Source organism: Anabrus simplex, chromosome 3 (assembly GCF_040414725.1).
Source record: "Anabrus simplex isolate iqAnaSimp1 chromosome 3, ASM4041472v1, whole genome shotgun sequence".
In the NCBI taxonomy this organism is placed as follows: domain Eukaryota; kingdom Metazoa; phylum Arthropoda; class Insecta; order Orthoptera; family Tettigoniidae; genus Anabrus; species Anabrus simplex.
The window spans coordinates 296,968,721-296,984,908 of NC_090267.1; the positions used below are offsets into that span (position 1 = coordinate 296,968,721).

Consider the following 16,188-nt stretch of genomic DNA (forward strand, 5'->3'; position numbering starts at 1 on the left):
TATTGCCATACCCCGTGTACATATTTTGGAAAAAGTAAAGGCATAGAAATAGTATGTGTAGCGATACCTTAAGTAGCAGAAAGATGATATCCTTCCTTCATGCTTGCCAAAGACCCAAAATCCCACCCCAAGATGTATTCTTACTTAAATGTATTACATATGACAAAAATAGTCATTGGTTCGTATTGACAAATTACAATTAAAATATAGGATTTTTATCCACGTTATTCAATACACACAGTTGGAGGAATTACAACGAGAATTGTCTCAATGTATTCAGCATGTGAGGGTGCAGATGAAGATAAAGTTGACAAGTTTTATGAAGCATTGAGTGACATCGTGGTCAGGGTCAACAGCAAGGATAGAATAGTGCTAATGGGTGATTTCAATGCGAGAGTTGGAAAGAAAACTGAAGGATACGAAAGGGCGATTGGTAAATGTGGGGAAGATATGGAAGATAACAGGAATGGGAAGCGTTTGCTGGACTTCTGTGCTTGTATATGTTTAGCTGTTACAAATACATTCTTCAAGCATAAGGCAATTCACCGCTACACATGGGAGGCTAGGGTTACCAGATCGATAATAGACTATATCTTAACCGACTTCGAAATCAGCAAATCTCTTAGGAATGTATGAGTTTTCCAGGGATTTTTCGATGATACAGACCACTATCTGATCTGTAGTGAACTAAGTATCTCTAGACATAGGGTAGAGAAAGTGCAATCTGTCTGTAAACGAATAAGGGTAGAAAATCTCCAGGACGAGGAAATTAGACAGAAGTACACGGATATGGTTACTGAGAAGTTTCGAACAGTAGATAGTAAGCAGGTTCGGGATATAGAAAGAGAATGCATGGTATACAGGGATGATGTAGTAGAAACAGCAAGGGAATGCCTAGGAACAACTGTGTGTAAAGATAGGAAAAGGCGAACATCTTGGTGGAACGATGAAGTGAGAGCAGCATGTAAACGCAAAAAATAGGCTTATCAGAAATGACTCCAAACAAGAGCCGAGGCAGACAGAGATTTGTACGTAGATGAAAGAAACAGAGCGAAACAAATAGTTGTTGTTCTAAACAGAAGTCGTAGGAAGATTTTGGTAATAACCTGGAAAGGCTAGGTCAAGCAGCAGGGAAACCTTTCTGGACAGTAATAAAGAATCTCAGTTAGGGAGGGAAAAAAGGAAATGAACAGAGTTTTCAGTAATTCAGGTGAACTCATAATAGATCCCAGGGAATCACTGGAGAGGTGGAGGGAATATTTTGAACATATTCTCAACGTAAAAGGAAATCTTCCTGGTGGTGTTACAAACAGCCAAGCTCGTGGGGAGGAGGAAAATGATGGTGAAATTACACTTGAGGAAGTGGAAAGGATGGTAAATAAACTCCAATGTCATAAAGCAGCAGAAATAGATGAAATTAGACCTGAAATGGTGAAGTATAGTGGGAAGGCAGGGATGAAATGGCTTCATAGAGTAGTAAGATTAGCATGGAGTGTTGGTAAGGTACCTTCAGATTGGACAAAAGCAGTAATTGCACCTATCTATAAGCAAGGGAACAGGAAGGATTGCAACAACTATCAAGGTATCTCATTGATTAGTATACTAGGCAAAGTATTCACTGGCATCTTAGAAGGGAGGGTGCGATCAGTAGTTGATGAGAGGAAGTTGGATGAAAACCAGTGTGGTTTCAGACCACAGAGGGGCTGTGAGGATCAGATTTTCAGTATGCGCCAGGTAATTGAAAAATGCTACGAGAGGAATAGGCAGTTGTGTTAATGTTTCGTAGATCTAGAGAAAGCATATGAAAGGGTACGAGGGGAAAGATGTTCACTATACTGGGGGACTATGGAAAAAGGTAGATTATTAAAATCAATCAAAGGCATTTATGTTGATAATTGGGCTTCAGTGAGAATTGATGGTAGAATGAGTTCTTGGTTCAGGGTATTTACAGGGGTTAGACAAGGCCGTAACCTTTCACCTTTGCTGTTCGTAGTTTACATGGATCATCTGCTGAAAGGTATAAAATGACAGGGAGGGATTCAGTTAGGTGGAAAAGTAGTAAGCAGTCTGGCCTATGCTGACGACTTGGTCTTAATGGCAGATTGTGCCGAAAGCCTGCAGTGTAATATCTTGGAATTTGAAAATAGGTGCAATGAGTATGGTATGAAAATTAGCCTCTCGAAGACTAAATTGATGTCAGTAGGTAAGAAATTCAACAGAATTGAATGTCAGATTGGTGATACAACGCTAGAACAGGTCGATAATTACAAGTATTTAGGTTATGTGTTCTCCCAGGATGGTGATATAGTAAGTGAGATTGAATCAAGTTGTCGTAAAGCTAATGCAGTGAGCTCGCAGTTGCGATCAACAATATTCTGTAAGAAGGAAGTCAGCTCCCAGACGAAACTATCTTTACATCGGTCTGTTTTCAGACCAACTTCGCTTTACGGGAGCGAAAGCTGGGTGGACTCAAGATATCTTATTCATAAGTTAGAAGTAACAGACCTGAAACTAACAAGAATGATTGCTGGTACAGGCAGGTGGGAACAATGGCAGGAGGGTGTTCGGAATGAGGATATAAAGGCTAATTTAGGAATGAACTCGATGGATGAAGCTGTACCCATAAACTGGCTTCGGTGATGGGGTCATGTGAGGCGAATGGAGGAAGATAGGTTACCTAGGAGAATAATGGACTGTGTTACGGAGGGTATGAGATGTAGAGGGAGACCAAGACGACGATGGTTAAACTCAGTTTCTAACAATTTAAAGATAAGAGGTATAGAACTAAATAAGGCCACACACTAGTTGCAAATAGAGGATTGTGGCGACGTTTAGTAAATTCACAGGGGCTTGCAGACTGAACGCTGAAAGGCATAAAAGTCTTTAATGATTATGTATGTATGTATGTATGTATGTTATTCAATACACAATGTTGCTAACTCCAAAAATAACACGTGAATAGTTTAAATCATAGACATGTTTCGATCCTTTGGATCATCAGTCCATAAAAATGTTATAAAATGATTAAAATGTAATGACAAAAGTTTCTTTTAAGAGTCATGTCGTCTAATTGGGGTCTTTCTTGCATATTTCTCGTCCTTATTGTAAACATTGTTATAAAGTTCTTGGTTTTTGTATAATAGAATTTTGTTGACTGTTTATGTGTCTGTTAGTTTTAGTATAGTTAAATCATATTAAGGTTGATGTTGTGGATGTTAATCTTCTAAGAGCTATACAATCGTGGTTCCATTGAATGGAATCTATAAGAAGGTGAAAAATCTATTAGATATGGATGATGATCCAATGGATCAAAACATGTCTATGCTTTAAACTTGTCATGTGTTAGAGTTGTATTGTGTATTGAATAAGTTGGATAAAAATCCTCTACAGTAGAGTCTCGTTAATCCGAACAAATTGGGATCGGAGTCTGTTCGGATTACAAAATTCTCTGATTAACCGGAAAATATTTTCTAATAATAATGTTATTGTTTTTACGTCCCACTAACTACTTTTGTGGTTTCCGGAGATGCCGAGGTTCCGGGATTTTCTCCCGCAGGAGTTCTTTTACGGAGGCTGACATATTTGAACACCTTCAATTACCACCGGACTGAGCCAGGATCGAACCTGCCAAGTTGGGGTCAGAAGGCCAGCGCATCAACCGTCTGAGGAAAATAGTTTCTACAGTACAGTACATACAGTAATTTAAAATGTCCATTCCTTAGCAGTTACATTAATAAAATACTGTATTAGTTAAGAACCCTTAGAGGAGAAAACGACTAAAACTAGGTTAAAACTTGTCTCCTAAAACTGCTACAAGACGGTAACGGGTTACACTTTAGCACTGTGCATAGTGCTTGTGATGTTCATTTAATAACACTGCATCTTTGAGTAGGTTCCAATCACTACGGCAAAAGAAACAAACAGACTCTGTAAAGATAAACGACTAGTGATTGATCGTTTATGATGTGTAATTATGTTTACATTAAGTTATTCTAGGAAAATATGACTAATAAAATGCAAGTAAATCTTTATTCTATAATATGTTCTTTCATTTCAATATGAAGAATTTTTTTTAATTGAATATTTCAGTTCGGATTAGCCGGACTTTCGGATTAACGGGGTTCGGATTAATGGGACTCTAGTGTATTATAATTACTTACAAGGGAGTTATCATTAACGGACTGTTTTACAGGCTGTCATGTCATTTCAAGTTGGGTTAAATGGTTTAACTAAAGAGCCATCTTACTCTTTTCGATTGAACAGATAAGGGAGGTTATCGTCAACGATTGGTTTCATGATTCTTCAGCCACAGTGCCACTCCCGGTTTCACATGAACAACAATATGTAACCGAGAAATAGGGAGAATTACCCGACTTCGGACCAGGAACTTTATCGTTCAATAAACTATGTGATCTACCCTATTCTGTTTCCACTTTGTTCAGCTTTATTGTACTTCACGTTACTGCCACGTACTTTCGTAAAATAATTTCAGTTTAACATGCCGTATTAAACGTTCAAATACAGGCATGTAACTTCGCGTAAATTCATGAAGGAGTCGTGAAATCCATTACCAATTCCCGTGCGAAAAACGGGTACATATACTTGTATGAAAATATTAATGAAAGTGTTAGTCTCTTAGCAACCTGCTAAGTGCAGAATGTATTGCGAGTTAGAGTAAGCCTTCGCCTCCAATTATTGGAGTGATTATTTAATGATTTGATTTTATGATTAATCAAAGTTTGCTGAACTAACAGATCTATCAATGTCTCATGATTCACCGGCAGGTAATTCCGGAGAGATTAAAACAAAAATGAAGCAAATCAGTCCAGTAGAATGGACGGACGGATTTGCCAAAGCTGTTTTTAGTAAACTCTTTTAATATATAGATATGTATGTCAATCCCTTAGTCCTCTTTTCTGATACGGGGTAGAAGATGAGACAAGATGAATTTTAAATGGCATGTTTTTATGGCCGCATATCCTTCTTGACGTCAACCTCAGTTGAGGAGCTAATGAAGCTGAATTGAATGACGATGAATGAAATTGGGTAAGGAGGTGGAAGGAATAATCTGTGGCCTATGAATAGGAACTGTTTCGACATTTGCCTGAGGTGAAAATGGTAAACCATAGAAAACCATTCTCAGGACACCTGACGGTGGAGCTCGGACCCACGCATCTCTCGAATGCAGAGTTTTGGCTCCATAGCTATAGTATGTTAATCCGCACAGCCACTCCACTCTGTAAGTATTCTTATCTAGCTACTTATACAAAAATGAATGTATGTTTGTATGTATGTAAATGACACATTTCCTCCTAAACCACTGGAGCAAAATCAATGAAACTTGGTACACGCATAACTCACTATCTGGAGACGAGCACTGTGGGGGTAAGCCATCCCTAGCACCCTTAGGGGTGGGGGTTATATATAAAATTAATCGAAAACAGTGTTGAATACATAGTTTTCAGGTTCGTTGAGATGAATAGTGACACTCCGGATTTTTTTGAAGTCTGCAAGTTCAGCCCCCTTTGTGATGGGGGGCGAGGGAGGAGTGATATATAAAATTAATCAAAAATAGTGTTGAATCCATTGATTCGGGGTTGCTGAGATTAATAGTAACACTCCAGATTTTTAGTCCAACTTCAGCTCCCTTTGGAATGGGGCAGCGAGGGGGGAATGATATATAAAAATAATCAAAAATAGTGTCGAATCCATAGATTTCAGGGTCGCTGAGATGAATAGTGACACTCCAGAATTTAAGTCCAAATTCAGCCCCCTTTGGGTGGGGGTGGGGGGCGAGGGGTTAGTGATATATACAAATAATCGCAAATCCATACTTTTCGGGGTTGCTGAGATGAATTTTTAAAGTACAAGTGACACTCCGAATATTTTTAAAGTACAAGTTCGGCCTGCTTTGGGGTGGGAGGCACACAAATATTATCTACTATCTGAAAAAAATACTGAGGGGGCAAGACACCCCTAGAACCCCTAGAGAAGGGGTGATACATATGTTAATATCAAAATATATTAATAAATGGAAGTCGGTTTGGAACGATCTATATATACTATACAGTATATGTTTATAAATTAAGGTATAAAAATGAAAATAGACGTGAATTAACGAGGCACTTCCAAGCATCTTAGAAATTTAAAACTTGGTACCAGAGAAGCTGATGACTTCACGATCCCTAGAAAAATAAAAAATTTTCAAAATACCCTGAGGGGGGCTGACTATCTCAAATTTCGGGCTCAGCATAAGAACGCAGTCAGATATATTTATCCAAAACGATAACCTATAGGTTTCATGGGCTTAAAAGTTTTCTGAAAGTCCTCATTTTTAACCCCCTCTCTCAAATCAAGATGGCGACACAATCTGCCAGACAGGCTAGAAAATTGAAATTTCAGCCTGTAACCGGCGGAAAAATTACGTGTTTAAATTTTTCATTTTTACCCCCGAAAAATATTGAAATATGGAATAAATTATAATGATGGTTTAGACCTTCCTTTCAAGGTATGTTGCAAAACGGTAAGTGGTACCACAAAACGGATGGCACAACCTCTGTTCAATTTGGAGTAATCTACAACTTTGCCCCTATGATGTTTTGTTGTATCTCTATCCCTTATACATTAAATTTGGCTCTATTTCTGGATTGTATGTAAATTTTGCACTTTTTACACGCATAATTCGTAGTTTGATTCACTTATCCGAAAGATAGGATCATCAAATTCTACCTGAACATTGGCCCACCCAGTAGCTATATGTGAGCCAAATTCTATGTTTGTAACTGTCACGTATGTATCTGAAAAGTAATGCACTGTGAGAAAACATCCAAATTTCATCCTATTCAACTTTTTAAACTCTATCTTACCCATAAAAAGATGAGATAAAAGAACATATCATAGGACCAGGACCGTTATCGTACAATCCGTTTGTCGATATGACGTACCGTTTAGAGTAGTTAATCTTTAAATGAAGCTAAAAATGCACAAACTTTCGTATGTTGATCTATATTTATTCACTGAAGTCGATTTGTAGCGATCTAGAAAGGGGGTGTGTGCCTTTGTAATTAATACTTTACAAATCAATAATGACTCTCAGCAGGAGGGCATCTATTGTAATCAGTACTCCCCACATTGACTTTGACTGGCAGAATGAATGGGGTCCTTCTCTAACTCCTGTGTACCATTGTAATGAATAATTTCCTTCTCAATTTGACTGTCAGAAGGCTAGGGAGTATGTATTTTTTTTCAAAACTCTTTTACTCGATTGTATTTGGCAGTAGGCAAGGGTGCCCGCCATTATAAACAAATTTACCCATCTAAAAAGTAACTGACGATAGGCATAGTGGCCTGCTGTTATAATGGAAACTCACCAACTCTGTGTGACTGGCAGTAAGCTGACTGACATTAGAAAAAGGGGCCTGCCAGTATAATGAATATTCCCAACTCTATTGTGAATGGCAGTAGGCAGGTGGATCTGCCTTTATAGTCACAACTCTGCAACTCGCATTTTACATTGGAAACTACGTATGTGAACTTCCCTATGCTGTTTTTCGGATAACGTTAAGAGACATGGAATTTAAAAGAATCTTATTCACTGCATGTACAGTAATTTACTTCGATATCTGAATACAATATAGAATACCGTAACGAAGCACTGGTCCATTTGCTAGTATAAAATAATGAGAACAGAGACTAGGTAAATCTGCAATATGCAACCATTTTCTATGTTGCTACTGGCCAGCTAAGTTTTCAATTGTTTCCGATACAGCTTCCATCATGTCTAGCCACTGGGCTGTCACCTGCTGTAGATGGGAGTGGTAGAATAACATCCACGGTATCCCGTGCTGGTCGTAAGAGGCAACAAAAATTGGCCGCAAGGGCTAAGGGAGTCTTCTGTTTTCACGCCCTTCATGGGCCTTGTCGTCATCTGTTACTTAAGGTAATGTTACAAACCTTTATCTATGCTAGTTTCTCTTTCCAAAATATGCATTTGGGAGTGTGGGTTAGCAGCCATGGGCCCTTAGCCGAGTCCTAGCATTGCTTCCACTTACTCTTTTATTTTCACGCCCTTTGTGGCCCTTGTCTTTCTCTGGCCGATATCATCATTTTTCAGTGTCGGACCCCTTCCTCTTTTCACCTCTGAGTAGTGTTAACAGGAGGTGGTTGCCCAGTTGTACTTCCTCTTAAATCAACAATCACCACCACCACCAACTCCTTTGGTAAATACAAGAAAATCGTGCATTTAGAAATTGGGTGACGCTTACATACCTTAACGCTTTTTGTCATATCTGTCCAGATAAATGGTCTAACCAATGTAGACTAATGGTTTTGTCACAGAAGTCAGTCTTGTTCAGAGGATACTGAAGGTCTGCATGCCACTTTTTGGCCTAACCTGAGGGCCTGCATTCCTCAAACCCCCTTTGCTTGCCATGCAAGACTAGGTTCAGTGGCTAACGTGCCAACGTTGGCAGAACTGCTGAGTATCTTGTGACAATGTCCGAGCCACGCCATATTGGGTCTCAAACTTATCTTTCGCCCACCAGGTTCAGAATCTTTACCACCCATTATCAGTCAATATCACAGACATTACCAACTGTGATACAATAAAATGCGATTGAATCAGGACCCCATAAAACTATCAGAAAGATTACGATGACCATGAAGAAACGGAGACAGACCTTCTATGGACACATTAAAAGGATGAACCGAGATGTTGGCCAAAAGAATATTCCTGCTGAAATAAAAATAGAAAATACAGTCTAGGTGGCTTACGCAGGTGCACAAGGACCTAGCAGAGGTAAGTGTCCAGGAGGAGGAGATACAGGACTGAATAACATTTAGGTACAGGTTGCGGGAATGAGGGATGTAACCAGAAAGCCCACTGACCAAGCTACAGCATATCTTGATGGAAGAGCAAGAAGGAGGAGCCAAAGACTCAAAGATCTTTGGAGAGAATGCAAAGAGAAGGGCATTAGTCTCTGTGACAGAAGGGCAGTAAAATATGGCTCACATATGGCTATATCGATGAATGAATGAAAATGAAATAAAATAATTTATCTTCAACTCCCAATCCCTGCACAAATTACCAGCCATCACTAACAAGGATAAACATAATTACACTGGCAAAATGATATGCCCCTTCCCCTTCAATTCCTGTGTTTACTGTGCATCCTTGTCACTTTTGACCTATGAAGTGTCACTGTGAGCCAGTTCTGTCCAGACTAATCGAGTGTCCCTAAGAGTTACTATCTGCGTCTGACGAGAAGACACAGCAGCTTGTAAGTATGGCAAGAGTAACAGATACTCCCTACAAACATCAGCCGTGCCAGATAATGCGAGCTCTCTCAATCAGTGCATATTCCTTAATCAACTGCTCATTGTGCAGCATATACAGTACATGTGTAACTAAGGCATAATTGCTCTACCACTTCAAAGCTTCACGACAGCACCTCAATTCACAAGAGTCGTCCCGGAAGAAACAGATGTTTTATATCAGGTCACGAGACCTCAGATGGGCATATGAGCGGTAGCCGTACACCTCTTAACCCGCATTCATTCGACTTTTTGCCAGACGACCATAGTATATTGATGTTGTAGCAACGAAAGAGCACAGAGCTGTGGGATGTCTGCAGTGGAGCCACCAAGAACTTACCTGCACTGCAGAAAAGTAAGTTCTACTCTTTTCCACTCTTCAACCTTTTGAACTTCATTATTACTAAGTTGTGGTTGGAGTCCACATCTGCTCCTACGAAAGAATTGCAATCCAACATTAGGATCAGAATCTCTGACTAACCATAATCTAGTTTATCTTTCATTGTTTCCAGATCTTGTCATGTACATTTGTCCTTTGTGATTTAATAACAATGTGTTGGCAAGGACTAAATTATAATCAATACAGAGGTCTACTGGTCACTTTCCTACTTCATTTCCTTTTTCTAGTCAATACTCTCCATTTCCTTTTTCTTGTCAATACTCTCCATCACCTTCTTTTCCTTGGCCTACTATAGTATCCCATTTTCCTATCACAATGGTTAGATTTCCCTACATCATCTATCTTCATCACCTGCTAAACTAGAAGATACTGTATGTATACTTCCTACCAGAAAAAGTGCCCATCTGAAAAATTTGGAAGTCCCCACGTATGAACAAAATAAAGGATTTCTTGGTTATTTACTACATGAACATTTATCTACACTTAATTAAAGGATGTATTTCTATGTTTTTTGAAAGTGTTAAAATTATATTTGTTACAAACTGCCCTAAAAAGTACTATGCAAATTTACTGTCAACATTAGTGTAGGACCAACATATTATCAATCAATCAATCAATCAATCAATCAATCAATCAATCAATCAATCAATCAATCAATCAATCAATCAATCAATCAATCAATCAAATCACTACTGATCTGCATTTAGGGCAGTCACCCAGGTGGCAGATTCCCTATCTGTTGTTTTCCTAGCCTTTTCTTAAATGATTGCAAAGAAATTGGAAATTTATTGAACATCTGCCTTGGCAAAGAGTCTCCATGACTCTTTGCATGCTGCATGCTGGCCTTTGGTCACAGAGGTCCCGGGTTTGATTCCCGGCAGGGTCAGGAATTTTAACCATAATTGGTTAATTCCGCAGACAAGAGGGCTCGGTGTATGTGTCGTATTCACCATCATTTCATCCTCATCACAAAGCGCAGGTCGCCTACGGGAGTCAAATAAAAATACCAGCATCTGGCAAGCCAAACTGGTCCTTGGACACTCCCGGCACTAAAAAAAAAAAAAAAGCCATACGCTATTTGAAAGAGTAAAACAAAAAATATTAATTTTGAACTACTACAGCATGGGATGATATACATATTGATTCCCTATGGGAATCTACACTTATTGTCTAGATGGCAATCTCAGCATCTATATCATCTGATGGCCAGGCAGGCATCAATTTTTGAAAATGAGAAAGTCTCTCATCGTGCACTGGCACTGCTGGTGGCTCCAAGTAGCCTACGCAATGGCCTCCACAGTATCCACTAGCCATGCATTCTGGTAGGTGTGTTATTTACCAACTGATGAGCCCAACTTAGCACATTGCAGCAAAACGCTAGCAACCAGGAATGAATTAGCTGGAAAATTTATCATTTCCAATAACAGACCAACTATATTGGTACAGCATGAGATGCAGTGTAATAAAGTCTGGTTCTCCTGTACAACAGTACGTTCATTTTTTGAGTCAGAAAGTGTATACCTAGGAGGATACTGGCTTGGTGTCTATCCAGACAATTATAATTCTATATGCTGGTCATATATGGCCGATTGATTGAACGGACAAGTGCACTGGCCTTCAGATCAGAGGGCCCCGGGTTCAGTTCCCAGTCAGGCCAATTCCTCTAGCACGGGGACAAGTATTTGTGTTCGTCTTAACAAACATCTCTTCGTCTACATGCAATACACCACACTAATTTACAAACCATCGCAGGAACAAGCAACAAACAATAGTGAATACATCTCCCCACATAATTTTGACGTAAGGAAGGGGCTCTGGCCGTAGAACTGTGCCATATCAACATCATGTGCCAACCTCAAAAAATACGAAAAAATACCAGAAAGAAGTAGTTATGCTAGTCATAGTAACTTAACTTTCCCTTTGCCCTATATTCATTATTTGAAACTCCTGCATTTACCCTCAAAGACGTTTTGTTAATAATTCTTTAATAGCCTAATCAGAAATCAGAAATCCTACTCTTCCCACCAATGTACTTCAATTATCCCAATTAATTTACATGGTCTGGCTCCATGGTTAATTGCCATGCTGGTCCAAGGGGTCCCGCGATTGATTCCCGACCGGGTCACGGATTTTAAACTTCATTGGTAAATTCCTGTGGTTCGGGGTCTGGGTGTTAGTGTAGTCTTCAACATTACAATTCATCTTAGCTAAGACCCCATCCTCACAGACGCTGAGGTCGCCTATAAACCATCAACTCGAAAGACCAATAAAAGGACTTTCCGGAGGCCATACGCCATTATTATTACCCCAACTACATGTAACTTTATTTAGTCTATCCATTATGCTTTTTAGAATTTCTAACATACCACAACAAATCAGACTGCCAACATTCGCTGCTCCATTTCACAGAACATCAGTAGGCCAATTCATCTTTCTGATGATTGCTCTTTCTTGTGTATTCACCACGTAGAGTGACACAGGGGACGGAAATTTGAATGACAACAAAATGGAACAGGAAGGGCTAGGAGCAGCAAAATATCAACAACAGCCTTAATCAACAGAAAACTGGTCTGCTGAACAAAGCAAGGTATAAGAAGTTAGATTTGTTTCAGACATTTGTGTGTATAGGCTATTTAAATTTCAATGTTTATCAACACAAATAGCTTCTGGCGAGAGCACTAAATGTAGCCACATTGGAACCCACCCTTCTAGAGTGGTGTGAAAATGGAAACCTCGGAAAAACATCTTCAGGGCTGCCTACAGTGAGGTTCGAACCCACTATCTCCCAAATGCAATGAATGGCAACTAACATCTCACAATTCTGATTATCAACAAGGACAGAAGCTGACTATCAGTGTAAAAATCAAAGACAATGTTTACCAGTTTACAGTACTTTTTATGAAGGGTAAATATTAAGGAACAGAGGCCTATAATGTATGCCATTTACCATGATGGTCAATTTGTGTGAAATGTCAGAGTATTAGCCTGTTTGCAGTAGGCCTACACATAAGGGGTTAGGCTTTGTTTATGTGTGGCCAAGTTTTAATTCATCACCAATGATCAGAAGAAAGCATATATGCCGACAATAAGGGTAACTGACTGAATACTGTTACTGTTACTTAATGAACAATTAATTTACCTTTATCAAGGTTTATAAAAAATATTTCTATCATAATGTTATCAACTGCCTGTGCACTCGGCATCATCCACCACCCCTAATATTTCGCATGGCGTTGGGGCTTAGACATCCAAGGTGTGTATGGAGGCCTACATATTAATTGATTGGCATTGGTCTTAATGGTCAGTTTCTTGTGAAAAACAGAAAACCTGTCAGATGAGCAAAGCAAGGGGTAAGAATTTAGACTTGATTTAGGCATGTGTGGGTACCGGTATAGGTTATGTATATTTCAATGTTTATCAAGACAAGTATATAGGTTCTGGTGAGAGCACTAAATGCAGTCACGTTGCAAACCACCCTCCTAGAGTTTTAACAATGGAAGAGATTGCCAGGGAAGATGAAAGAGAAATATGAAAAACAGTAGCAATACTGGACTCAAGTTTTCTACGGTCGTCATATGTTGTGCATATTATGACTCTGAGGTTAGATTACTTAAAAAAAAAAAAAAATACATATCATATCGTAATATCTGCAACCATTTATACCATACGGAACCAATTACACCTTCTGTCATCAGATTTTTAGAAAGAAAAAACGCGGACACTTCTGTAGTTATATGAAGGGTTCTCTAGTATTTTCGTAATTGTTGATCGAATTTGGACAATCACAATTCCACAGTACTTCTGCCTCCATATAAATAAAGGACTGACAACCAAGGTGAGGGATTTCCCAGATTTTTTTTTTTTTTTTTTTTTTTTTCCAGCGGCTTTAGCACGTGTTTCTCAAGTGTGTACCGGTACTGAAAATGTAGGCTACGGTAAAAAGTACATGTAAGTCAACTGGCGGTACATATTCAATCCATACAATTTTCGGGTAAAATGGGCAATTGACTGAATACCGTCTCTTTCCTGAACCTACTTCATATTGTTTATTCCTTAATCAAAATATATGAGAAAAAACGGTAACCACATACGTTATCAACCGCCTGTTAGTTTCTACTATAAAAATAGATATGCAAGAAGTCATGCAACTACAGCTTCTTATATCAAAATCAAATTGGTCTACTTACCGTGCTCATACGGTGAAAATGTTCCAGCGTCAATATTTATATATGGATCAATCTTGATGGATGTCACATGAATGTTACAGCATTTTAGTATTGTACCGAAAGAACTCGCAATCACGCCTTTGCCCACACCGCTAATCACACCACCAGTTACTAGAATGTATTTCATTATTCCTTTCTTACAGTGTTCTTGATTAATTCACTAATTTTCATCCCATCCAAACTACCTGCAAACTACCATGCCACACATGCATCCAGGAGTAGAGCGTACCTGGGAGAGAATGCGCGGCAATGATAAGCAGGTTGGCCAATATTCAGATATCTAATTCCACTGTGAAATACTCCTACAAGTACATCAAGTCATAACGATCATCTATCAACTCTCCATTTTTGGAGATAATTTGCAGGAGCACCATAATGTGAACGTATCCATTTTGCATAGGTTTCGAAAATATTCTTTTTCTTACAGCAAATGCGTGTTTCCACGTGTAATTTACTCGAAGTCAAGGTGATGAAGTGAAATATTATAAAAATCATTTTTTTGTTTATGCCAGAAGTCAAAATCTCTTCGTGGTATATCTTTCATGATAACGATAACTGATTACAAATCACTCGTATTAGTGACTAAATGACAAAATTGGTGACTATGAACGTCGCACACTCACGGCATCCGCATGATCGATATTCAAGAGGATTGAAATCGATCTAAGCACGTCAGCTGTTATTCTAGTAAATTTTGACAGCTCCCGTCAGCTCTTCTCATTGGAGGAGATACTAGGCTTGGATTGAAATCTGGATGGCCTTCAGATGATTTCAACATGTGCTCAGACGCTAAAGATTATCATTTCAAACCGCGGGTGTCAAAGCTTACCCGCCGTAAGCGCGGTGCCCTTGCTAGAAATACCCGTTCACGAGGGCATAAGTCCCTTCTCAGTTGGCTTGTACCGGTACTTCCCCACGTTGCTGATTCGGGCAGTGCACGCCTACCGGTGATAGGCTCCAGTTACCTGTTTTGGTCTACAAGTAATGCTTGAAACCATGGCCATATCCAGGAACTTTTTCGCGGGAGGGGGAGTGGCTTCCGAAAACAAAAACTGTACGGTAGTGACAAATATGTTTAGTTTCAAATAGATTTTAAGAAAGGAAAGTGTAAAATAGTTTTAGAGCAGTACCTTTTACAACTTAATGGGTTAAGTGAAAAGGTAAATTCATAGCGGTCTGGTGGGTAGCGCAATGCGATACGAAGATATGTAACTTACTTTGTTTAAAAATGGAGGTAACTATGTTTCACTCTAGTATTAAAATATTTAGAGGTTAGTTTGATTCTTTTTTAAAAAAGCTTCGAGCGGCTCGATAACATAAAAATATTTCTTTATCGAAAGTATTTTTTTAAAATATGCCATCTGAGTGCCATATTTAATAGTTTGTTCTTGTGTACATATTCATTTAGAGTGATTATTAAAGTTCCTTTGATTCTTCTTTCAATTGGGCATATACTGTATACTTGGGCCACGTTTGTTCAACCATTGGGCTTGGATCTTAGCCCAGTATTGTCGCATCTTCTTCCGGTGTAACTGCTTTCTTTACTCTGAAATTCATCATAGTTTTTTCTAAAAACCACGGCCTTTCTTCAGGATATGTCTCACAGCCTGTCTGTTTTCAAGTCGGTTACCCCAATTCTTTTAGGTCCTTCTCAATCTCCCTTAGCCCTGTGGTACGGAATTTCTTGTCTCGATCGAGCGAGTGGCAGTGTGGTTTGGGTCACGTAGTTATCAGCTTGCATTCGGGAGATAGTGGAGGCTCAAACCCAAATATCGGCAGTCCTGAAGATGGTTTACCGTGATTTCCCAGGCAAATGGTGGGGCTGTGCCTGTATCTTAATTAAGGACACGGTGATTTCCTTCTCACTCCTATTCCATCATCGCCATAAAACCTACCTGTGTCGGTGTGACGTCAAGCAAATTGTAAAAATGTCTTGTTTTGCCAGAAGGTTAATATGCGGTTGGCCAGTCTGTTGGGAGACGATCTTGTCATATGATCACAGAAAACTACCCTCGATTTTCCTGGCACAGGCAGAGAACCTCTCTTTCAGGGAATAGAGCTCTGAAGTTTGACGTCTCCGGTATTCCCCACCATCCAGTACCGGGCCTCGGATCATTCTAAGAACTCACTCTCTGATTTCCAGTACTTCAATGAAGCCTTTCCTCCATCCTTCATGCCAGACAGGGCTTCCGGGCGGATGCCTGTTGTGCTTCAGCTTCAGATTACGTCTCGTTCTGCACAGACCGCTAT

The 16,188-nt window shown here is 39.3% G+C and overlaps 1 protein-coding gene across 2 annotated transcripts in view; it reads right to left on the reverse strand.

Annotated features, from left to right (window-relative positions):
* Positions 1-14,184, reverse strand: part of Ctps (CTP synthase) — a 140,134-nt gene extending 125,950 nt beyond the window's left edge. For both annotated transcript variants that reach the window (XM_067143110.2, XM_067143109.2), the window contains exon 1: positions 13,900-14,184. In XM_067143110.2, coding sequence (XP_066999211.1) covers positions 13,900-14,065 — 166 coding nt within the window. In that variant the 5' untranslated portion in view covers positions 14,066-14,184. The remainder of the gene's footprint in view (positions 1-13,899) is intronic.
* Positions 14,185-16,188: the final 2,004 nt, after the last annotated feature.